The sequence below is a fragment of the Lynx rufus genome, unplaced genomic scaffold (assembly GCF_022079265.1).
Source record: "Lynx rufus isolate CCGP_SWC_20201006 ecotype Redwood Valley unplaced genomic scaffold, mLynRuf1.p SCAF_23, whole genome shotgun sequence".
Classification (NCBI taxonomy): Eukaryota; Metazoa; Chordata; class Mammalia; order Carnivora; family Felidae; genus Lynx; species Lynx rufus.
Window position 1 is genome coordinate 8,562,226 of NW_025814838.1, and position 24,112 is coordinate 8,586,337.

A 24,112-nucleotide genomic window follows, 5' to 3' on the forward strand; every position below is an offset into this window, starting at 1 on the left:
TCTCTTTAGGGAGTTAGTCCACTTTTTAAAAATCCAGATGCACATTTCTCAGGTTGATTGCTTAACTCATGCGCCAGATTTTGCTTTAAGTAACTTTTAGCTGTTTTTAAACATGAACACTCTACTTTTACATATATCCTCCAAGAGCCTTCAAACCCAGGTTTGTGTGAAATGGCTTGTGTGGAAAATAAGGGTATAATACTTATTTGGCACTTTCCAGATGGAAATGAGCTATGTCTCCAAAAAGAAACTTGAAAGGCAAAGGAATTCTAAATGTAAAATCTTACTTTTAAGTTCTTGTAAATAAAAAAATATAAATTCCCACCCAGTCATCTAAAGAATATTTGGCTCCGGTATTAAGGAATTACTGATGGAAAGGAGATGTTTTAAGAGTTCTAAATACTTCTCACAGACTACTCTTTAATAGATGAGAAAGAGACAAAATGTTCTATTTCTGGAGAGAATCATGTTCCTTATTCAAGTGTTCTTAAAATCATGAAAATTATGGGCTTTGAGCTTTGAAGTTGCAAGAATCTCATATCCAGCTGGTTGGAGTATATCCCCAGATTCCAGGATGTCACTGCAGATGCTCTTATCTAGGTAACAAAAGCAGTAATAAGAGCTCTTGGGGAAAAGTTAAAAATGAAGATAGCTGCATTAGGGAAATGCAAATCAAAATTACAAGGAGATACCGCTTCACACCCATTAGGATGGCTACTATCAAAAAAACAGAAAATAAGTGTTGGTGAGGATATGGAAGGACTGGAAACTTTGGACATTGTTGTGGGAATGTAAAATGGTATGGGCACTGTAGAAAACAGTATGGCAGTTCCTCAAAAAATTAAAAATAGAATTACCATATGATCTAGCATTTCTACTTCTGGGTATATACACAAAAGATTTAAAATCATGTTCTTCAAGAGATATTTGTAATAGCTAAAATGTGGAAAGAACCCAAGCACCCATTGACAGATGAATAGAAAAGCAAAATGTGTTATATAGCCAATCCAGTGGAATATTATTCAGCCTTAGAAAGGAAGGCAATGCTGACACATGCTACATGGATGAAACTTGAGGACATTATGCTAAGTGTGATAAGCCAATCACAAAAAGATGAACACTATGATTCCACTTATAAATAGTAGTCATAAAAACTGAGAAAAAAACTGAGGGTTGATGGGAGGGTGGGAGGGAGGGGAAAGTGGGTGATGGGCATTGAGGAGGGCACCTGTTGGGATAAGCACAACATAGAGTTGTCATAGAAAGTAGAATGGTTGCCAGGGCTGGGGGCATTGGGGAATGGGAAGTTACTGTTTAATGGATATAGAATCAGTTTTACGAGATGAAAAGAGTTATGGAGATGGATAGTGGTAATAGGTACACAATATTATGAATGTATTTAATACCACTGAATTATGCACTTAAAATGGTCAAGATGATAAATTTTATGTGTTTTTATTATTTATTTTTTTTACTTTATTATTTTTTTTAATGTTTATTTATTTTGAGAGACAGAGACAGAGCATGAGCAGGGGAGGAGCAGAGAGAGAGACACAGAATCCAAAACAGTCTCCAGGCTCCGAGCTGTCAGCACAGAGCCCGACGCGGGGCTCGAACTCACAAACCGTGAGATCATGACCTGAGCCGAAGCCAGACGTTCAACCGACTGAGCCACCCAGGCGCTCCTATGTGTATTTTATTACAATAAAAAATTGGGGGGGAAATGAAGGTGATGATGCTGAGTGGGGATGCATGATAGAGCAGTTTTCCTCTTGGCCACATCCTTTGTGCATTCAAATATAGTTGCTCCAGAGATCCACAGGGCTTAAATTAGTGGGGAAGTGGTGATACATTGCTGTTGGGATTCATGTGAGTACAGCTGTACTGTGAGAACTTCATAGCAATGCATGTTGGGAATTGTCATTAAGAGGGAAGAAAGGAACACAACTTTGTGAAATGCCAACCTGATTGCATATAATGCAGACAAGAGAAGGCTCAACTATCAATATTTCTTTCTCCAACCTAAGGCATCCTATAAACCAATGAACTATTATTAAGCCTGTTTACAGAATGTAACCAGGGCTCCCTGACCATCTCTTCTTAGAAAAGCTTTTCAGGGGTGCCTGGGTGGCTCAGTTGGTTAAGTGTCCGACTTTGGCTCGGGTCATGATCTTGCGGTTTGTGGGTTCGAGCCCCACATCAGGCTGTCTGCTATCAGTGCAGAGCCTGCTTTGGATACTCTGTCTCTCTCTCTCTCTCTGCCTCTCCCCCCCCCCCGTCTCTCCCTCCCTCTCTCCCTCTCTCTCTGCCCTTCTCCCTTTCGCACTCTCTCTCTCAAAATAAATAAATAAACATTAAAAGAAAAAAAGAAAAGAAAAACTTTTCAAAGGAAGGGAATGCAAGGGAGAGCTGAATGATAGTAATGGCACCTATCTTTTAGACCTTTATTATGTGCCAAGAACTTTGTTATATGCTCTTTAGGGATATTATCTCATTTAATCCTCACAAGAAACCTATGATATCAGTTTCATTATTAGGGCGACCAACCATCTCAGTTTGCCCAGGACAAAGGCAGGAGAGTGTCCCTGGGATGTATGACTTTTAGTGCTACAACCAAGTAAGTCCCAAGCCGTTCACCATAGTCCCTATTTTACAAATCAGGAAACTGAGACTTCAACAATTTACCCAAAGACATTCAGCTAGTGAATAGTAGAGCCAGATCTGAGCCATCAGGCAAGCCTATCTTTAAAAAAAATTTTTTTTATGTTTATTTATTTTGAGAAAGAAAGAGAGAGAGTGAAAGGAGGAGAGAAGAAGGCAGAGAGGGAGACACAGAATCTGAAGCAGGCTCCAGGCCCTGAGCTGTCAGCACAGAGCTGGGCATAGGGCTCAAACTCACAGACCACAAGATCATGACCTGAGCCAAAGTTGGAAGCTTAACTGACTGTGCCACCCGGGCACCCTGAGGCAAACTTATCTTTAAACAAGGTTCTCAGCAACGTTAAAGTAAGGGAAAGAACCCAGCATCTGGTTTATTCTATAAACAGTGACATCAGCAATCAATTTCATCTAAATTTTCTCAGACTTACCTAATCATAAGAACTGGGGCACTTGTTTAAAACAAAGATTTCATTTTCGTCTAGAAGGGGCCTGAGAATTAGTGTTTTAAAACAAGTATCCAGGTGATTCTTATGATCAGAAAAGCTTTGGAAGCATTGATCTAATCCATAACTAACCCTCATTTAGTTTGGTTCTAAGCTCTCCATTCTGTAAGCTCATCCATTTTGTGTTTTTGTTGCTATGCTATGGTTTTCTCTTATATATTAGTGTAAGTTCCTTTGGATACACCTGGCTTTGGGTATGTTGATCTGAGAACATTTCTAACCCTGTAAAAAGTGTGCAGATAGGAGAATAGGATGCTCCCTAGGGATCAGGTGGTCATAATGGCCATGGTTAAAGAAAGCCAGGAAATGGCCTGGTAGGACTAGGGAAAGATAAAAATATTTCAGCCACTGTAAACTGTAACTTCCTTTGGCCTACTTGACCCCTCAGGAGGTCTTGACCTCCTTCATCAGAAAGGGCACAGTGTGATGATGTGATTAAGAATATAGATATTGGAACCAGATTGCCTGGAATTGAATCCCAGCACTAGTAGCCACTAGCTATGTGACTTCTGGTGAATTCCTTCCCTCTCTGTGCCTCATCTGTAAAATGGTTCTTTTTTATTTTATTCTTTATTGAATGACAGTTGACATACAATGTTATATTAGTTTCAGGTTTACAATATAATGATTTGACAAGTTTATATATTATGTTATGCTCACAAATGTAGCTACCATATGTCATCACACATTATGATTACAATACTATATTGTATTGTATTGATTGACTATATTCCCTATGCTGTATCTTTTATCTTTATAACTTATTCATTCTATAACTGGAAGCTTGTATCTCTCATTCCCCTTCAGCCATTGTAAAATTGTTCTTATATTGGTATGTCTCTTATAGGTTCTTTCTGGGAATCAAATGGATTAGTACTTATAAAATGCTTAGAACTGCATGGCACAAGCCACTGCTTTGCTAAAAAAAAAAAAAAAAAATGGAGACCATTAAACTAATATCTCTAATCCATTTCTAATACGTGGAAATTAAGATATCATGGAAGTAGCATGAAATCATCACCAAAACTAGGAGTGTAGGGGTAGGTGGTAAACAGATTAGGTTGTTAAATATTCTCCTGGAAGGGGATGTGCAAACCTTAACATCAAAAGCAGGAGATGGCTTTCCCATTGAGCCAGACTTGATTTTCATTCCCTTAAAATTTCCACAGATTAGCACCTAGTTAAGAAGAAGAAAGAATAAAGTAACATTACAACTAACTTAAAATTAATTTATTCACCCACATGCATTCATTCAACAAATAATTATCGAAAATTTATGATGAACCAGACTCAAAAATAAAACAAATTTTCTGCTCTCAGGGAGTGTAGAGATAGACACTAAACAAAGACATACAGTAAAGTTATAACACTTAATAAATTGATAATTACTAAAATGTCCATATTTATGAAAACATACCTATATTAGCATGATACTTGTTCTGCTCTTTCTATTTAATACATTTGTAAATTTTATTTTTGGTATATTAATTTTTGACCACTCTTATGGTTTATAAATAGAAGCATTATAAAAAGACACTATGAAAAATTTCTTTCAGCCTTTCCCTTTTCTGCTCCATTGTATGCCTCCTTTTCCTTACATAATAACCACTTTTGTTATGAGTTTATTCACTAGAATTTCTTCTTCTTATGTCTACAAGCTCTTTAAATAAACCCTTTTAGAGTATACTTGCCAAGGAGTTATCTAAGTGGACTCTTAATATTTTAAGTAGCAAGGAACTCAGAATTTCCTATTTTTGAGGCAGCTGTAAGAAAGTTCGCTCTTTCATAAGGGGAAATCTGTCTGTTGATCTAGCATTCTTTCATTTAAAATATACTTTAATGGCCTTGCCCTGATCAGGTCTATAGTGGTTTTTCTCAGTGAATGGCTACTTAAACAACTGTATCTATTACAGTTGTAACTTTTTTTTTTGTAACTGGTTTCCCTCCAACTTTCTTTAAACTACTCTTCTAACCACTCCTCTACTGCCCTATCCCTCAAACAATTGTAAGGATATAATAAACACTTATTTTTAAAATTTATCAGTTATATAAATCACTTTTTATTTATCCAGCTAACTCGAGTCCGTCCCTGTCTTTTCAATGAGGTCATATACCGTTTCTGTCTGTCCATATCCTTCATAGATATCCAGACCTGTTCGGTTTCTCCATTGTTCAGTCACTTCAGGATTGATTGGTTCCCCAGCACTCACACAGTGCTTTAAGCTTTTGAACTTATAGCTTCTCAGAAAACAAATAAGTTAAATTTAGGAGACAAGAATAGAGAGAAATTAAAATTAGTGTTATTTCTAATGAAATTCAATATGAAGTGTGTTTTAGTTCCTTCCTTACTCCTCTCTTCAATACAAACAAAATGAACAAACCCTTCTAACATCATGAAATGACTCCCAAGACATCCATTTTTTTTTCCCCTCTTATTTTCTGGGAGTGTGTGATTTGTTGTAAAAAAAAAAAAAAAAAAAGAAAAGAAAAAAGAAAAAGAAAGAAAGAAAAAAAAAGAAAAAGCAAGCAAGCAAGCAAGCTATGCCATCCTCAGGGAAGGTATCTCATAATAACATTTTAAATCAGTGATTAAGAATTTACCAATTGTATGGTTAAATTCACTGTGGAATATCTATGCAGTGGAATCCTATAGAGCTGTAAAAGGAAAAAAAAATAAGGAAGGTCCTGGACAGTGTTGTCCAATAGAATTTTTTGCCACAATCAAAATGTTCTATTATCTGCACTATCCACTGCAGTATCACCTAGCCCTATGTGGCTACAGAGCACTTGAAACATGGCTAGTGCAGCTTTGGAAGTGAATTTTTAAGTAAAGTTAAATTTAAATAATTGCATGTGGCTAGTGGTTACCATATTGGATAGCACTGGATAGCACACAGTTCCAGGATGTACTGTTAGGCAAAAAAAGGAAGGTGCAGAACTGTGAGCATACTATATTTCCATTTATGTGTATAAAAGAATGGGGGAAGAATACTGGCATATTGGTTTGTATAAGCACAGATTTCAGGGAGAAGGAGAACTGACACTGAGGACAAGGTTTGGAGGGAGACTCCATTCTATAGTCTTATATACCTATTGAATTATATGTCATATGAAATATTTCCTATTCAAAAAGTTTTAGCAATTTTAATGATTTAAAAATATTTACCAATGTGCCCTGTCAAATGGAATCAAGAGTAAAAGACATTCATCCTTTTTTCCTATTTGCTGGGACAGGGCTCCAAGCTGGAGTAATTTCTCTACTTTCTCAGCTCATGTAACATTCATCATCCAAAAGATTGAACACTTTCTTATCCATAACCTCTGGGCTCAGGGGCATACCTGTGACTAAACCCTCCCTTTTCTCACCTTTCTTGGGGGAGCCTGCCCTGGATGTAATAATTATGATTTAAAGAATGAAAGCAAGAAGGAGAAGGGGGTGAAGAGATTGTTAAATTCTGTACCTACTAGTGTGGAACTTTGTTTTTAGGCAGAAAGATCCTTTATTTTATGGCTTACTCTTCCTCTCTCCTACCCCCACTAAGTGCCTATTTACCAACATTTCTTACCTGGTCATATCATTCTGTATAAGCATTCGGTATGCAGTCGGCGCTGAACAGAAGACGGTGATGGGAAACTCAGAAAGTGTCTGCAATTTAGAAGTAAACTCTTAGTCTTACTACAACTTTAATAAGTTGCTAAATGTTTATTTAGGGCACAGCACAACTTAAACATTGTTTATTCTAACATAAATGCACTCACACCTTTTGCCTGTATATCTTTTCAGGATAAATGACTTACCAGGTGTGAAATACCTTAAATCATGTTGTTCACTCTGATTTCTGCAAGCTGCTGTATTCATCAGTCCTGTCAGGAACGCTGCTAAAGCATTTCTAAATGGCGACCTCTTGTTCCCTGCCTTACCTGAAAGATGGAAGTTGGCTCAAAACGTGGCAAGTAATGTGCAAATACACATGCTCCCTGGATCCATGGAGAAAAGATGCTGCTCCATGCAGACTTTGCCCAGCCTGTGTCTGAGGTATTCCATATCACATCTGAAGGTGTCAAATCCAGCCAGAACCTGGGAAAACAAGGAATCATCCTGATATAGGTAGGAAAAACAAATTTAAAAGACCAATAAATGAATCATCACCTCCGCAGTTTTGACATGTCAAGCTGCAGTTCCGTGAAGGTACCTTCCATTTACAGATAATCCTAAACCAAAACTGCTATGGGTGTGTCCGGTCATTTTCGGAGTTCCGCTTGTTCCACTGGTAAAGTAAATGGCCATCATCTCATCGTGTTTTGTTTTCACACAGGTGTGGTTGTCACTGGCCTGTCTACAAAGGAAGAACTACAATGATTCTGCACATGATACACAGCACCATGAACTGTTAACCACAGCCAAGTATTCGAGAAACCATCTACTCGGACCTCTTCACCTTATGAGTCAGGCCTCAGTGACTTGGGTTGAATTCCAAGGTAAAAACCATCTCTTTCTCTATCTTCTTAGGTGCTTTCTGGAATCACACTAAATTTTGTCATCAAAGCCCACTTATGGGCTGGTTTCATAGCTTTTCTACTATACAAAAAAGAAGACTTGATGCATTTTTAAAAAACTGAAGAGGGTGCCTGGATGGCTCAGTCGGTTAAGTGTCTGACTCTTGATTTCTGCTAGGGTAGTGATCTAATGGTTTGTGGGATCAAGCCCCATGTGGGGCTCTGAGTTGACAGTGTGGAGCCTGCTTGGGATTCTCTCTCTTCCTCTCTCTCTGCCCCTCCCCTGCTCATGCTCTCTCTCTGTCTCTCTCAGAAATAAATAAATAAATTTAAAAAAATAAATAGATAAAAAAACTCAAGAGTTTGATCATAACACCAGCATAATGAGGATTCTATGATCTCATAATGATGGCTATGTGAGAACTGCCCCATCCCCTTCACTGTGGATGTTCTCAAATATGATTTTCTTTTCTTTTCTTTTTTTAAAAGTGATATGAGTGCCTGGGTGGCTCAGTCCAATGGTTAAGCATCTGACTCTTGATTTCAGCTCAGGTCATGATCTCACAGTTCTTGAGATCGAGCCCCACATCAGGCTCTGCACTGACAGTGTGCAATCTGCTTGGGATTCTCTCTTTCCCTCTCTCTCTGCCCCTCCCCGGCTTGCATGTGCTCTTTCTCTCTCTCTCTCAAAATAAATAAGCATTTAAAAAATTGAGTATGTTAGTAGAAGTCATGGGTAACAGTATAAGGCAGGTTGGTAATTCCCACATTGTTCAAGGATCAGCTGTAGTTCTGAAGGATAACTGGGCTGCTAACAGGCCCCACATTAGGGCAGCTAAGAGGAGGTAAACACTGCACACAGAGATTTTATGTGGGAGTACTGGGCTGAGAATGAATGAATTAGAAAATCCAGGCCACGAGAATTGTAGAAAAGCTGTTTTCCTTTTCTTTCTTTCTTTCTTTCTTTCTTTCTTTCTTTCTTTCAAGAGGGAGCAAGTGAGAGAGGGTCAGAGTCTTTCTTTCTTTCTTTCTTTCAAGAGGGAGCAAGTGAGAGAGGGTCAGAGAGAGAGAGACAGAGAGAGAGAGAGAGAGAGAGAATCCCATGAGGGGCAGAGAGAGAGAGAGGGAGGAGAGAGAGAGGAGAGAGGGAAGCAGGGCTCACCCGAAGTGGGGCTCCAACTCACCAACCGTGAGATCATGACCTGAGCTGGAGTTGGATGCTTAATGACTAAGCCACCCAGGCTCCCAAGAAGCTGTTTTCAAAGCCTAACAGGTAGACTAGGTACTTAGTCTATGATTTCATAATTTTCTTCCTTAAAAATATTACCTAGAGCAGTGTATTTATCACTTCATTGTAAATACAGTTGCTTTTGAAAACTAAGGTGGGGTTATCATACCAATCTTTCACCACTATAGGCAGTAAACTTAGCCTTTAGGAGTGTGGGTTCAGAAGCCAGACTCCCTGGGTTTGAAGCCCAGCTCTGCCAGATCATAGCATTTGACCTTATTCATCTGTATTACTATAGCACCCTTTCCTTAGGTTATTGTGACATTTTAATGAGTTAATATATGTGAACGCTTGGAGCAGTTTTTGGCACCTAACCAAGGCAATATAAATGTTACCCGTTATTGCAATTATAACATTATTTTAATTAGAACAGTACTTGGCTTTTGGTAAGAACTCAATAAATGATGGCTATTTTAGAGGCAGTAGGAACAAATCCAGAGTTGCAAGCATGCTTCCAAATCCTTGAGTAAAGGTAGGAACTTCATTCTAGAGGGAACTGGCTGCCAGCCTAAAGCTAAGATAGAACCAGTACATGGCCATAGTGCCAAGTGACCCCTGGAAGCATTCCATAGCAGGGATGGACATCAGCGTAACTCAGTTTTATAATTGCATCCATCTTATTTATAACCAGAAGTGTTGTTATCAGCAAGGTACTGATATAGCCTACACAGAAGAATTCACTGTGTTTCTCTGTTTCTCTGGGAGATGATAACAGCTCTGTGGTTGGTGCTGTGAGACACCTCCTAGATCCTGCTGCAGGAATGAAGGACTTACTTCCCACAGCTGCTGGGAGCCAGCTCTCTTTTAGAGATTGCTTTGGCTGAAGACAGCTGCCTTGCTCAAGGTCACTCACCTCTCCTTCTAGGGATAGGCCACACCCAGTTACTGATCAGTATGGGTATATAAAGGCCAGGATCTCTTATTTTATCTGGGAATAGCTTTGAGGGGCTATCCATGCCCCAGAGGTCCCAGTGGGAGCGCATGGCAGATACATTTCTTCCTTTGCCCAATTGCACATCCCTCCCCTTCCTTCATAGGTGTTGACCCCAAGACAACTCCTTAATAAACTTCTTACACAACTAATCTCTATCTCAGGGCCTGCTTCCTGGAGATCCTAACCTCTAAAAAACACTCCAACCTCTTTCCTGACTCAGAGTTGACATTGTTGGTGCAGCCATAATTACTAGTTGTTCCCTTTGCCTCATTTTACTTTTCATTTTTCTGATCACTTGGTGGGTTGAATATCTTTTCAGTGTTGCCTTCCTCTGGGAAAGCTGTTCTACAACAATTATGGCTACTCACTTCATCATTTCCTTGAGGTTCCCCCATCCATCTTTGGGTTTCTGAGACACAATTAGCTTGGAGTGCAGATTTTCACATTTAGATGCAACAGCATCTACTGCGGGGGCTAAAACTTCATCGGTGATAATGCACTTTGCTTTTGAAGATTGTAGTCTGTAGAGAATGTCTCTCTGGGTCAGCTGGGTGGTTCCTGGAATTAAAACTGTCCCTACAGGGGCAGAAAAGAAACTATGTATAGAAGGAAGGATTTCCTTTATCATGGTAGTTAGCTAGTGTAGATAGCTCATGTGTACTTTATGTCTCAGGATGAGTTTACCATTCCATTTAACAGTCTAGATATCTATTTATCTTCCATTAATTATTTGGCTTTTGCCTTTCAAGGGATCTTAAAATCTGTGACCCTTTTGACCTACTATGAAAGCATGTTAAATGCTGGATAATTATCTTCTATCTGAAGACCATTCATAACGTTCAGCTTGAAGAGAGGTTTTTTTTTCCCATTTTTTTAAAGAGAGTTTGGATTGTAGAGTAATATTACCCAACATTTATTGGCTAAATGTCAGATGCTATTCTAAGTGTTTTGCATGTTTTAACTTATTTAATCCCTACCCCCCCCAAAAAAAAAAAACAAAACACAAAATCTATGAATTACTTGCCAAAGATCCCTGAAATGGAAAGTGGGAGTGCAGAGATTGAACCCTGTAGCCTGACCCCAGAGCTGTACACTTAACTACTTCAGTCCAGCACCTTTTAAAACATACGTGAATGTTTTATGATTTCTCTCCAAAGGGAAGGATCGAGGCATTCATCTTTTCTGTACTTCTACTTCTCCCTGCTGTAAATTACACTGTAAGTGTAATGTAATGGTTAAGAGTGTGTCCTGGAGCCAAATAGTCTTATAGCTTGGCCTTGGACAAGCCACTTCATCTCCATGAGTCTCAGGTTCTGCTACTGTAAAATGAGGATTCTATAAGATTAATGAGGAGTAAATGAGTTAAAATGTATAAAGAGCATAGAACAGTGCTGACCAAATTTTAGCTGTTATTTTCTCAAAGGATTAATGGACTTTCAAGAATATGTCTATATCTGTATCTCTATATCTACATGTATCCATATTTATATTTCGGACTCCACCACTCTTAGGTCCAGACCCTCAGGAGAGGGCTGGAAAGTATACACTTCACAATGGTTTTTGCTCTTCCCAGCATCACAGCAGGAAGGGAAGATTGAATAACACATACCTGCTCATTCCTGGACTCTTGACACTGACTCGTCTTTCCATTTTGGAAAGGATAAGCCCCTCAGTGGAGTTCTTCAGGAAGCAGACAATCAGTACCAAAACACAAAGCTCTTCAGAATATCTTTCCTTTCTAATCAGGCAATGCAGCAATATTTATGAGGCTTTATCTCCAAGGTTATTCCTTAGAGATGTTCCACCTGGGGATAAGTGATTCTCCTGCCATGGCCTAACAGTCTTCTGTTAATAATTTAAAGGCACTCTCTAATGACAAGTTCACAGTCAGTATTTGATGCCTAGTAGGAGCACTTTGTTTAAACACATTACCCTTAGATAATTAATTTCTGCTAAAAAATTATTCATATCCTATTTTATTAAATTTCCTTTTTCTGTTCTGTTCTTTCCTTTTCAATTTTTTTATATGAAATTTATTGTCAAATTGGTTTCCATACAACACCCAGTGCTCATCCCAACAGGTGCCCTCCTCAATGCCCATCACCCACTCCCCACCCCATCACCCCTCAGTTTGTTATTAGTATTTAAGAGTCTCTTATGGTTTGCCTCTTTCCCTCTCTGTACCTTTTTTCCCCTCTTCCCCTCCCCCCCCCCCCCGGTCTTCTGTTGAGTTTCTCAGGATCCACATATGAGTGAAAACATATGGTATCTGTCTTTCTCTGTATGACTTCTTTCACTTAGCATAACACTCTCCAGTTCCATCCACCTTGTTAAAAAAGGCCATATCTCATTCTTTCTCATTGCCAAGTAGTATTCCATTGTATATATAAACCACATCTTCTTTATCCATTCGTCAGTTGATGAACATTTAGGCTCTTTCCATAATTTGGCTATTGTTGAAATTGCTGCTATAATCATTGGGGTACAAGTGCCCCTATGCATCAGCACTCCTGTATCCCTTTGCACTTCCTAGCAGTGCTATTGCTGGGTCATAGGGTAGATCTATTTTTAATTTTTTGAGGAACCTCCACACTGTTTTCCAGAGCAGGTGCACCAGTTTGCATTCCCACCAACAATGCAAGAGGGTTCCCATTTCTCCACATCCTCGCCAGCATCTGTAGTCTCCTGATTTGTTCATTTTAGCCACTCTGACTGGCGTGAGGTGATATCTGAGTGTGGTTTTGATTTGTATTTCCCTGATGAGGAACGATGTTTAGCATCCTTTCATGTGCCTGTTGGCCATCTGGATGTTTTCTTTAGAGAAGTGTCTATTCATGTTTTCTGCCCATTCCTTCACTGGATTATTTGTTTTTTGGGTGTGGAGTCTGGTGAGTTCTTGATAGATTTTGGATACTAGCCCTTTGTCCAATATGTCATTTGCAATTATCTTTTCACATTCCGTCGGTTGCCTTTTAGTTTTGTTGATTGTTTCCTTTGCAGTGCAGAAGATTTTTATCTTCATGAGGTCCCAATAGTTCATTTTTGCTTTTAATTCCCTTGCCTTTGGGGATGTGTCAAGTAAAAAATTGCTGCGGCTGAGGTCAGAGAGGTTTTTTTTTCCTGCTTTCTCCTCTAGGGTTTTGATGGTTTCCTGTCTCACATTCAGGTCCTTTATCCATTTTGAGTTTAATTTTGTGAATGGTGTAAGAAAGTGGTCTAGTTTCATTCTTCTGCATGTTGCTGTCCAGTTCTCCCAGCACCATTTGTTAAAGAGACTGTCTTTCTTCCATTGGATATTCTTTCCTGCTTTGTCAAAGATGAGTTGGCCATACTTTTGTGGGTCTAATTCTGGGGTTTCTATTCTATTTCATTGGTCTATGTGTCTGTTTTTGTGCCAATACCATGCTGTCTTGATGATGACAGCTTTGTAATAGAGGCAAAAGTCTGGGATTGTGATACCTCCCGCTTTGGTCTTCTTCTTCAAAATTACTTTGGCTATTCGGGGTCTTTTGTGGTTCCATACAAATTTTAGGATTGCTTGTTCTAGCTTCGAGAAGAATGCTGGTGCAATTTTGATTGGGATTGCATTGAATGTGTAGATAGCTTTGGGTAGTATTGACATTTTGACAATATTTATTCTTCCAAGCCATGACCATGGAATGTTTTTCCATTTCTTTATATCTTCTTCAATTTCCTTCATAAGCTTTCTATAGTTTTCAGCATACAGATCTTTTACATCTTTGGTTAGGTTTATTGCTAGGTATTTTATGCTTCTTGGTGCAATTGTGAATGGGATCAGTTTCTTTATTTGTCTTTCTGTTGCTTCATTATTAGTGTATAAGAATGCAACTGATTTCTGTACATTGATTTTGTATCCTGCTACTTTGCTGATTCATGTATCAGTTCTAGCAGACTTTTGGTGGAGTCTATAGTGTTTTCCATGTATAGTGTCATGTCATCTGCAAAAAGTGAAAGCTTGACTTCATCTTTGCCAATTTTGATGCCTTTGATTTCCTTTTGTTGTCTGATTGCTAGAACTTCCAACACTATGTTAAACAACAGCGGTGAGAGTGGACATCCCTGTTGTGTTCCTGATCTCAGGGGGAAAGCTCTCAGTTTTTCCCCATTGAGGATGATATTAGCTGTGGGCTTTTCATAAATGGCTTTTATGATGTTTAAGTGTGTTCCTTCTATCCCGACTTTCTTGAGGGTTTTTATTAAGAAAGAATGCTGAATTTTGTCAAATGCCTTTTCTGCACCAATTGACAGGATCATATGATTCTTATCTTTTCTTTTATTAATGTGATGTATCACATTGATTGATTTGCGAATGTTGAACCAGCCCTGCATCCCAGGAATGAATCCCACTTGATCATGGTGAATAATTCTTTTTATATGCTGTTGAATTCGATTTGCTAGTATCTTGTTGAGAATTTTTGCATCCATATTCATCAGGGATATTGGCCTGTAGTTCTCTTTCTTTGCTGGGTCTCTGTTTGGTTTGGGAATCAAAGTAATGTTGGCCTCATAGAAGGAGTCTGGAAGTTTTCCTTTACTTTCAATTTTTTTGAAAAGCTTGAGAAGCATAGGTATTATATCTGCTTTAAATGTCTGGTAGAATTCCCCAGGGAAGCCACCTGGTCCTGGACTCTTATTTGTTGGGAGATTTTTGATAACTGATTCAATTTCTTTGCTGATTATGGGTCTGATCAAGTTTTCTATTTCTTCCTGTTTGAGTTTTGGAAGTGTGTGGGTGCTTAGGAATTTGTCCATTTCTTTCAGGTTGTCCAGTTTGTTGGCACATAATTTTTCCTAGTATTCCCTGATAATTGCTTGTATTTCTGAGAGATTGGCTGTAATAATTCCATTTTCATTCATGATTTTATCTAGTTGGGTCCTCTCTCTTTTCTTTTTGAAAATCCTGGCTAGAGGTTTACCAATTGTGTTTATTTTTTCAAAAAACCAACTCTTGGTTTCATTGATCTGCTCTACAGTTTTTTAAGATTCTATATTGTTTATTTCTACTCTGATCTTTATTATTTCCCTTCTTCTGCTGAGTTTGGGGTGTCTTTGCTGCTCTGCTTCTATTTCCTTTAGGTGTGCTGTTAGATTTTGTATTTGGGCTTTTTCTTGTTTCTTGAGATAGGCCTGCATTGCAATGTAATTTCCTCTCGGGACTGCCTTTGCTGCATCCCAAAGCGTTTGGATTGTTGTGTTTTCATTTTCATTTATTTCCATATACTTCTAAATTTATTCTCTTATTGCCTGGTTGACCCATTCATTCTTTTTTTAAAAATTTTTAATGTTTATTTTATTTTTGAGAGAGAGAGAGAGAGAGAGAGAGAGAGAGAGAGAGAGAGCCTGCAAGCAAGGGAGGGGCAGAGAGAGAGAGGGAGACACAGAATCTGAAGCAGGCTCTAGGCTCTGAGCTGTCAGCACAGAGACTGATACGGGGCTCAAACTCACAAACTGTGAGATCATGACCTGAGCTGAAGTCTGATGCTTAAGTGACTGAGCCACCCAGGCGCCCCGACTCATTCGTTCTTTAAAACTGTTTTTTTAATGCTTATTTTTGACAGAGAGAGAGAGAGAGAGAGAGAGAGAGAGAGAGAGAGCATGAGCGGGGGAGAGGCAGAGAGAGAGGGAGACACAGAATCTGAAGCAGGCTCCAGGCTCTGATCTGTCAGCACAGAGCCCAATGTGGGGCTCGAACTCACGGAGTGTGAGATCATGACCTGAGCTAAAGTCAGACGCTCAATTGACTGAGCCACCCAGGCACCTCGACCCATTCATTCTTTAGTGGGATGTTCTTTAACCTCCATGCTTCTGGAGGTTTTCCAGACTTTTTCCTGTGGTTGATTTCCAGTTTCATAGCATTGTGGTCTGAAAGTGTGCATGGTATGATCTCAGTTCTTTTATACTTATTAAGGGCTGTTTTGTGACCCAGTATGTGATCTATCTTGGAGAATGTTCCATGTGTACTCGAGAAGAAAGTATATTCTGTTGCTTTGGGATGCAGAGTTCTAAATATATCTGTCAAGTCCAACTGATCCAATATATCATTCAGGGACCTTGTTTCTTTATTTATTCTCTGCCTACATGTTCTATCCATTGCTATAAGTGGAGTATTAAAGTCTCCTGCAATTACCACTTTCTTATCAATAAGGTTGCTTATGTTTGTGATTAATTGATTTATATATTTTGGGGCTCCCATATTCGGCACATAGACATTTATAATTGTTAGCTCTTCCTGGTGGATGGACCCTGTAATTATTATATAATGCCCTTGTTAATCTCTTGTTACAGCCTTTAAAGTCTAATTTGTCTGATATAAGTATGGCTACTACAGCTTTCTTTTGACTTCCAGTAGTGTGATAGATTTTTCTCCATCCCCTCACTTTCAATCTGAAGGTGTCCTCAGGTCTAAAATGAGTCTCTTGTAGACAGCAAATAGATGGGTCTTGTTTTTTTATCCATTCTGATACCCTATGTCTTTTGGTTGGAGCATTTAGTCCATTTACATTCAGTGTTATTATTGAAAGATATGGGTTTAGAGTCATTGTGATGTCTGTAGGTTTCATGCCTGTAGTGGTGTCTCTGGTCCTTTGTGGTTCTTGGAACATTTGACTCACAGGGTCCCCCTTAGGATCTCTTGTAGGGCTGGTTTAGTGGTGATGAATTCCTTCAGTTTTTGTTTGTTTGGGAAGACCTTTATCTTTCCTTCTATTCTGAATGACAGACTTGCTGGATAAAGGATTCTTGGCTGCATATTTTTTCTGTTCATCACATTGAAGATTTCCTACCATTCCTTTCTGGCCTGCCAAGTTTCAGTAGATAGGTCTGCTACTACCCTTATGTGTCTACCTTTGTGTGTTAAGGCCCATTTATCCCTAGCTGCTTTCAGAATTCTCTCTTTATCCTTGTATTTTGCCAGTTTCACTATGATATGTCGTGCAGGAGATCGATTCAAGTTACATCTGAAGGGAGTTCTCTGCCTCTTGGATTTTGATGCCTGTTTCCTTCCCCAGAGGGATTTTGATGCCTTCCCTTCCTCAAGGAACTTCTCAGCTATGATTTGTTCAAGTACACCTTCAGCCCCTTTCTCTCTCTCCTTCTTCTTCTGGAATTCCTATGATAGGGATATTGTTCCATTTGATTGCATCACTTAGTTCTCTAATTCTCCCCTCGTACTCCTGGATTTTTGTATCTCTCTTTTTCTCAGCTTCCTCTTTTTCCATAATTTTATCTTCTAATTCACCTATTCTCTCCTCTGCCTTTTCAATCCACACTGTGGCAGCCTCCATTTTATTTTGCACCTCATTTATAGCATTTTTTAATTCATCATGACTATTTTTTAGTCCCTTGATCTCTGTAGCAATAGGTTCTCTGCTGTCCCCTATGCTTTTTTCAAGCCCAGCAATTAATTTTATGGCTATTATTCTAAATTCTTGTTCTGTTATATTGCTTCAATCGATTTTGATCAATTCGTTAGCTGTCACTACTTCCTGTAATTTGTTTTGAGGAGAATTTTTCCGTTTCATCATTTTGGCTAGTTTTCTGTCCCTTATGCATTTTAAATGTTTGTTGTTTGCCCTGCACCTGCAAGCACTGCTATATTAAAGGAGGGCCATACATTGCCCAGGGCCTGGCCCTTCAGGAGGTGTTTTTTCAGAGATTGTTACTTGCTCTCTGTTGTTGTGACTTTGGTTATTTTATTACCCTATTCGTAATAATATTTTGGACCCTCCACCAGATGTGCTTTGATTTGTTCCTTGGAGTGGCCCTGCAAAGGAAAACAGATAGACAAACAGGAGACAAAAACATTCAAACACACAGACAAATAACACAAGCAAATAAACAAAAACAAAAACTTAAAGACTAAAAACAAAAAACCCAAAAGCACTGACTACAGGTAAAGAAGAAAGTGGAGGCAGTACTGATGGAAAAGCATATACAAAGAGAGAAATGATAGGAACGCGTGGTGGGGGCGGTGGGGGGGAGAAAAAATAAACATTGATTAGGCAGAGAGACTAAAAGCCTTAATCCAAAGAAAGAGAAAGGAAAATAAAGAAGGAAGTGGGGGAAATGAAACGAAGATAAAGTTACCCAGACAGAGAAATTATATGGCTTGATTATTCCAGAGAGAAAGGAGTGTAAAGGAGGTGTAGAACATGTATCAAGACAATGGGTTAAATATGTCTGTTAGACAGCCCAATAACCAGAGTAACCAGCCTAGGGGAGAGAAGAGATAAGGAGAAGAAATTGGGGGTGGGGGGAGAATATATCTATATATCCATAATTGACCTAGAGTTAATCCAGGCAATGCTGCATTGCTTGTTGGGAGGAGCTGTCTTCAGGGTCTGTGCCAATCAATTGGATACGCAGTTACCCAGTGCAAGGAGGCATGGTTTGGCGTATTCTGAACCCACCTCCACTATGGGCCCTGGGAGTGATCCTTGAGGCCTCACTTTGGTGGTGGTGGTGGGATGGGGGGTGGGGGAGGGAATGGTGATTCCCCAGTCTCTTCTCCACAGAGCCAGACCTGGTGGACTCAGTTTGAGTAGTCCTCACTGTGCCGGGGAGCAGACGGGGGGGGGGGGGGGGGAGGTCCTTCTGGCTCCACTCCGCCAACTCCCCTGACTCTGTGCTTGGCTAGGATTCAAAGTCCAGCTCAGTGTGCTCTAGTGCTGGGGAAGTGCCTCTCAGTGCGGCGATATGTGGTCTCGACTGGCTTTGTCTGTGCCTCTACACTTCAGGGAGGACAGCTTTCTCCTACTGCGGACTCAGTTGCTGCCCTTGCTGCGAGCCCACAGGGTGGCAGATGCAGGCAGGCTTTGTCTTTTTCCACAGCACTCCAGGGAGACAGCTGCCTTTTTCTCCTGCAGACTGCGCCCTTGGCCCAGCCACTGTGCCCAAGGGGTGGAGGATGCAGGCAGGTTCTGTACTATCATGCAGCCCTCCAGGGAGGGAACCACTTTCTCCAACTGTGGACTGAGCTCTGGCCTACCACCACATCCAAGGCTGGCTCCCCTCCACCCCAGATGCGTGAACAGGGAGCCAGCCCCAGTCGGAACAAAGCCCTGCAGTTAGAGATAAGATCCCTCTCAGTCTCAATCCCAGTCCGAGGTCTTTCTCCTGTCTAGATACAGTCCTGTACTTCCCTAGCCACTCTTTCTCTTCCCTTTGTCTCTTTGCAGAAGGGGGTCCCTCCCCTCCGTGCCCATGCAGCCTTTTTTTTATCTCCCCCAATTCGCAGTTACCCACCTATCTTTTTTCCAGCTTTCCCATTTTCTTCCTGGTAGATTCAGTCTCTTTTCCTCCCAGGCTCTGGTGTTCAAAGTCCTTTAGTTTCTACACTTCTTTGTTTGAGAGGCATGGGAAGTATTGATTCCCCCTACTTCTCTGCCATGTTGGACCCTCTCCTCATATCCTATCTTTAAAAGAACCTATTAATAGTGATCAATCTTACCTATTAAAACTGCTTCCTGTCCAAATTAATCATTCTGGGAAGCATTACATTATTTCTTGTCAGGGAACAAAATGTTACTTTAAATCTTGGGGGAGGCCTCTCATTACCATGTTTGTGATATAGGGTGTATAAGATGATATTACCAATTTTTGCATGAAGGGTCAAAAGACTGACACTCGTAGCCCCTTTTCTCCCTGTTAACAGATCTACATGAAAGGACAAAATTTTTACAGAAGTTTGTTTGGTGGACAAAAGAAGTAACTCCCATCATTCAGTTTGGCAACAGGATTTGAAAGCCTAGTCCATCTACCCATCCCTCTAGGTGGTAGGTAATGCTTATTTTCAGAATTGTTAGTATATTAGATTTACCATTTATTGCCTCCCTTTCATCCTCCCTTCTAAGAGACTCTGCCTTACTTTCTGTAACCTCAGTAACCATGTTTGTACCAGATGAACTTGCCTCTGACCACATCTGACTGGCCTAACCCAAGCCATGCCAATCAGATTCTGCCTCAAATATTTGATTTAAGAGACTGAGGACATACAGAGTTAGGACCTAAGGCATCTGTGTGGCAAACCAAAGCCACATGTCAGCTAAAATGAAGGCAGCAAAGAAATCATGTGTTAGCAGATGTCAAAAGAACAGATGCTTGAGAGAGGCAGAGACAAGAGGCCCTATGGCTTTAGAGCAAAAGAAATAGAGAAAGACGCTGCCCGCCTCCCTTGCAGAGGCCAGTTGCTCTTTCTGCACTTTTTTTTTCTGTGAGATTCTTCAGTAGACATCCAATAATTATCCTTCCTTAATTGAACTAATATGAATGGATTTCTGGTCTTGGAAATCCAACATTCCCCTTACTAAGACAATGAGTATAGCAGCATTCATGAAAGCTATCATTTTGTTAAAAAAGAAAAACTGTAAAAGTGGGTTCTGCTACTCCAGTGTATAATTTATATGTATATATGATATGGAATGTATAACTCTCCTCAATTGCAAGTAATTATTATGATAAATTAAGAATGCTTACTTAATATAATGATTTATTATAACGGTAGGGATATGAATTAATTCAACCAATATTTTACTGAGCATTTACTATATGTCAACAATTGGAGGTACAGACATGACTATCTCATAGTCATTGCCTTTTAGGAACATACATAGTCCTATGGGAATGACAAATTTATGAACAAATGATATACCCAGACAACATAGTACAGGTTAAAATAAAAATGCATACATGTTTTTTAGGGGAGCTCAAAAAAGAAAGCACCTAATTGGGACATCAGGGTGGGGTTGCCTGAGAAGTGACATTAGAGTTAAGACCTGAAAATCCAATAGTTGGCCAGGAGGTTAGGTGTGAGGAAAAGGGTTTCCACACATAGGAAACAATGTGCACAAAAGCCAGGAAATGGGAAGGATCATGAACCTTATAGGAAACCACTTGCTACTCCTGGAGCACAGAGTATGAAAACAATGAAGGGAAGATAGTTCAAACCTTCCATGACAAACTAAAGAAGTTCAGATGTTACCAGGTAGGCAATGGAGAGTTATTAAATCATGTCAAGCAGCATAATGACAGGATAGAATGTGCATTTTAGAAAGAACAGTAGCTATGGAGAATGAATTGCGTAAGAGTAAAGTGGGCACACACAAGACCAGAATTAGGAAGACTTTTGGGCAAGTCCATTCAGGAGATGGTAAACATGTGAAGTAAGGCAATGGCGATGGAATTGGAGAAGAAGAGGGACTCAAGGGGCACGTAGAAAGTCAAATTTACAAGATGCAGGAACTGATTTGGAAGGAGGAGTAGCAGCTGTTTGGCTTAGGGTACCAGATGAATGGTAATTAACCATGAGAGAAATAAAGGCATGAAACAAGAACTAGGGTAGGTTCTTTGAGTTTGTGGCTGCATTGAGATTCAGATGGCCATGAGTCTATAGGAGGAGAAGAGTGGTAGGTATGAGGGTATTCAATTGTTGATTGGCATTTGGTTAATAAACTTATTTCATGGGGCACCTGGGTGGCTCAGTAGGTTAAGAGTCTTGACTCTTGGTTTTGGCTCAGGTCATGATCTCAGGGTTTGTGAGTACAAGCAGCACGTCGGGCTCTGTGCTGACAGCACAGAGAATCTCTCTCTCCCTCTTTCTCTGCCCCTTCTCTACTCTCTGTCTCTCTCAAAAATAAATAAGTAAACTTAATTTAAAAAATAAACTTAATTTCATTATGAAAAACCCAACTCATAGTTTAAGTCAAAAGATAGGAAATGTTTCCAACACATTTCTAAGGTTTCTGAGAATAATACTATATTGTGTATAGTTCCTCAAATAATTTACCCAAATGAATGTCTCATGATTACTTAGATGTTTTGGAAACTCTCCCATCTAGCCTATTTTAAATATAATCAGATTGCAAGCACTACTAACCTGTTCGCAGACAGGCTACATTTGCAAGCCACCATTCTGGGATCCTGGGCAGAATCACAATTACTCGATCTCCTCTTTTCAGGGCACAGGCTTCTGTAAGTATATTGGCAAATTTTCTAGACAAAGATCCCAGTTCTTCAAAACTCCATCTCACTTCTTCTCCATTTCCATTTATCCACCAGAAGGCTGGATTGGAAGGTCTCTTTCCAGCCTGAGGAAAGACAAACCAGTCATGGATTTAAAGGTCATTATGCAGCTAAATTCTATTTTAACTGACTTAATGGAATATTTTTTCCAGAAGAAAATTCACAGGTCATTAGTTAAGACACACATGGAATATTGGGAGATAACTCTAGAGTCTTTATTTCTAGCTGTTGGGAGCCATGTCATTTCTTCCAGCATATGTCATTTCTCATTTAGCCTGATGGCTTTTCTTTCCAAGAAGTTAGAATTCTTGCATCCCTTTATATTCTCTCAGTGACATATCTATGTCTTGTTTCCTACCATTTCTGACTCTTGGAATCATTTTCATTCGAGTCCTTTCTGGATTTTTAAGAAGTTAACCTATAATCATGCATTTTTATAACCATCACCTTTCTCAACCATGGAACTATTAACGTGCTGAGCCAGATAATTCTTTGCCATGGGGAACTGTCTTATGTATTAGAGGATGTGTGGCAGCATCCCTGGCCTCTAACCATTGGCACACACGTTCTCACAAGTCATGGCAACAAAATTGTTTCCAGACATGGCCAAATATCCCCTGGGGGCAAAATCACTTCTATCTGGACTGGCCCTTGCTTCATACCTTTTCCATATTGGTCCATTGGTCCAGGATATCTTTAGCAAAGTTGAAATACTCTGGAGTCTCCAGTTTGAATTCCTGTTTCATGGATTCATAGTTGGAAAAATTCTGAGGAGGCACTATTCTATAATCTTTATGCAGTTCTCTCACAGAACCAGGGATTGCTAGGCGCCAAAAACACTTGGCATGAAGTAATGTCTTCATAGTGACAAGAGGTAGCATCAGTCTTGCTGGATGTGTTAGCACTCAGGGTTTCCACAGAAACTAATCCATCTAAAAGACAAGTAAAAGGATATGTATTTGTCTCTCTCCTAAAGGTAGCTATACCCCAAAATAGCTAAGTTTTATTATTATTACTAACAATCATCCTAAAAATGCCATTCTCTGAGCACTCAATATGTTTTAAACACTGTACTTTGTTTCACTTACATACAAATTATCACTAAATCGTCAGAGTAACTCTGTGACATGGATACTATTATCATTTCTGTTTAAAGAAAGAAAAAATGATGAAGCGAGGCTGTGTTAGTCAAATCTGGCCACCATAACAAAATACCATAGACAGGATGGCTCAAAAAATAGACATTTATTTCTCACAGTTCTGGAGGCTGCGAAATCTAAGACCAAGTGCTGGCCAGTTCAGTTTCCCAGGATAGGCTCTGTTCCTGGCTTGTGGATGACCACCTTCTCTTTGTTTCCTCACATGGTAGAGAGAGCAAGAGCTCTGGTTTCTCTTCTCCTTTTATAAAAATATTAAACCCATTATTGGGGCCTCACCCTGTGACCTCATCTAAACCTAATTCCCTCCTAAAGACCCCACCTCCAAATACCATCACATTTCGGGGGTCAGGGCTTCAACATAAGAATTTGGAGGGGTCACATTCAGTCCACAACAGAGGCATTAGTTGGATCTGAACCTAGAACTGTCTGGTCCCAGCCCATTCTCCTGACTATGTACTACATACTATTGCCTCCCATATGCATTTCTAAAGAAGTGAAGATCTGGGTCACTCAGTTACTCTCAGTGAAAGCAAAGGGCCAAGCCTGCTTATCTAATTTAATCTTTCACCTTCATTTCAAGAGTTGTACAGACATGTTCAGGAGAAATTTCCACAGGGGGTAATCCATAAGTGAGAAAACTGAGAGTATCCCAGTACCAATTAGTCATGAAAGAACTGTCAAAAGTCCTTTGGTTTATAGGCCATAGTTCCCATGCTCCCAGTAGGAGCCCACACAACCTTCCAGTCCAGGCTTGGAGCTGCATTTACGGGAGATGTAATAATAGGGCTTTAACCTTTAGGACTTTTGTGGGGGAGGACCCTTCAGGCCACTGAGACCCCTGCTTCTGTGGGAAATCATTTGATCATGATGTCATTTACTTGGCTGAGGTCTCATAAACAAAGTTATTAAAAACATGGTTCTAGGGATTGTAGGGTTCTCTTCTTCATACATTCTGTAATCTTCCAAATTTCCTACAATGAAATACTACTCTCATAATCATTAAATCATTTTTAACTGCAATTCTAGCTAT

The 24,112-nt window shown here is 39.7% G+C and overlaps 1 protein-coding gene across 1 annotated transcript in view; it reads right to left on the reverse strand.

The window, feature by feature from the left end:
• Positions 1-22,841, reverse strand: part of ACSM3 (acyl-CoA synthetase medium chain family member 3) — a 28,615-nt gene extending 5,774 nt beyond the window's left edge. The window contains exons 1-8 of the mRNA XM_047087388.1: positions 22,585-22,841; positions 21,777-21,987; positions 10,252-10,459; positions 7,358-7,501; positions 7,086-7,242; positions 6,731-6,810; positions 5,279-5,402; positions 4,261-4,341 (exon numbers count right to left, since the gene is read on the reverse strand). Of these exons, the coding sequence (XP_046943344.1) occupies positions 4,261-4,341; positions 5,279-5,402; positions 6,731-6,810; positions 7,086-7,242; positions 7,358-7,501; positions 10,252-10,459; positions 21,777-21,987; positions 22,585-22,803 (1,224 nt within the window). The 5' untranslated portion in view covers positions 22,804-22,841. The remainder of the gene's footprint in view (positions 1-4,260; positions 4,342-5,278; positions 5,403-6,730; positions 6,811-7,085; positions 7,243-7,357; positions 7,502-10,251; positions 10,460-21,776; positions 21,988-22,584) is intronic.
• Positions 22,842-24,112: the final 1,271 nt, after the last annotated feature.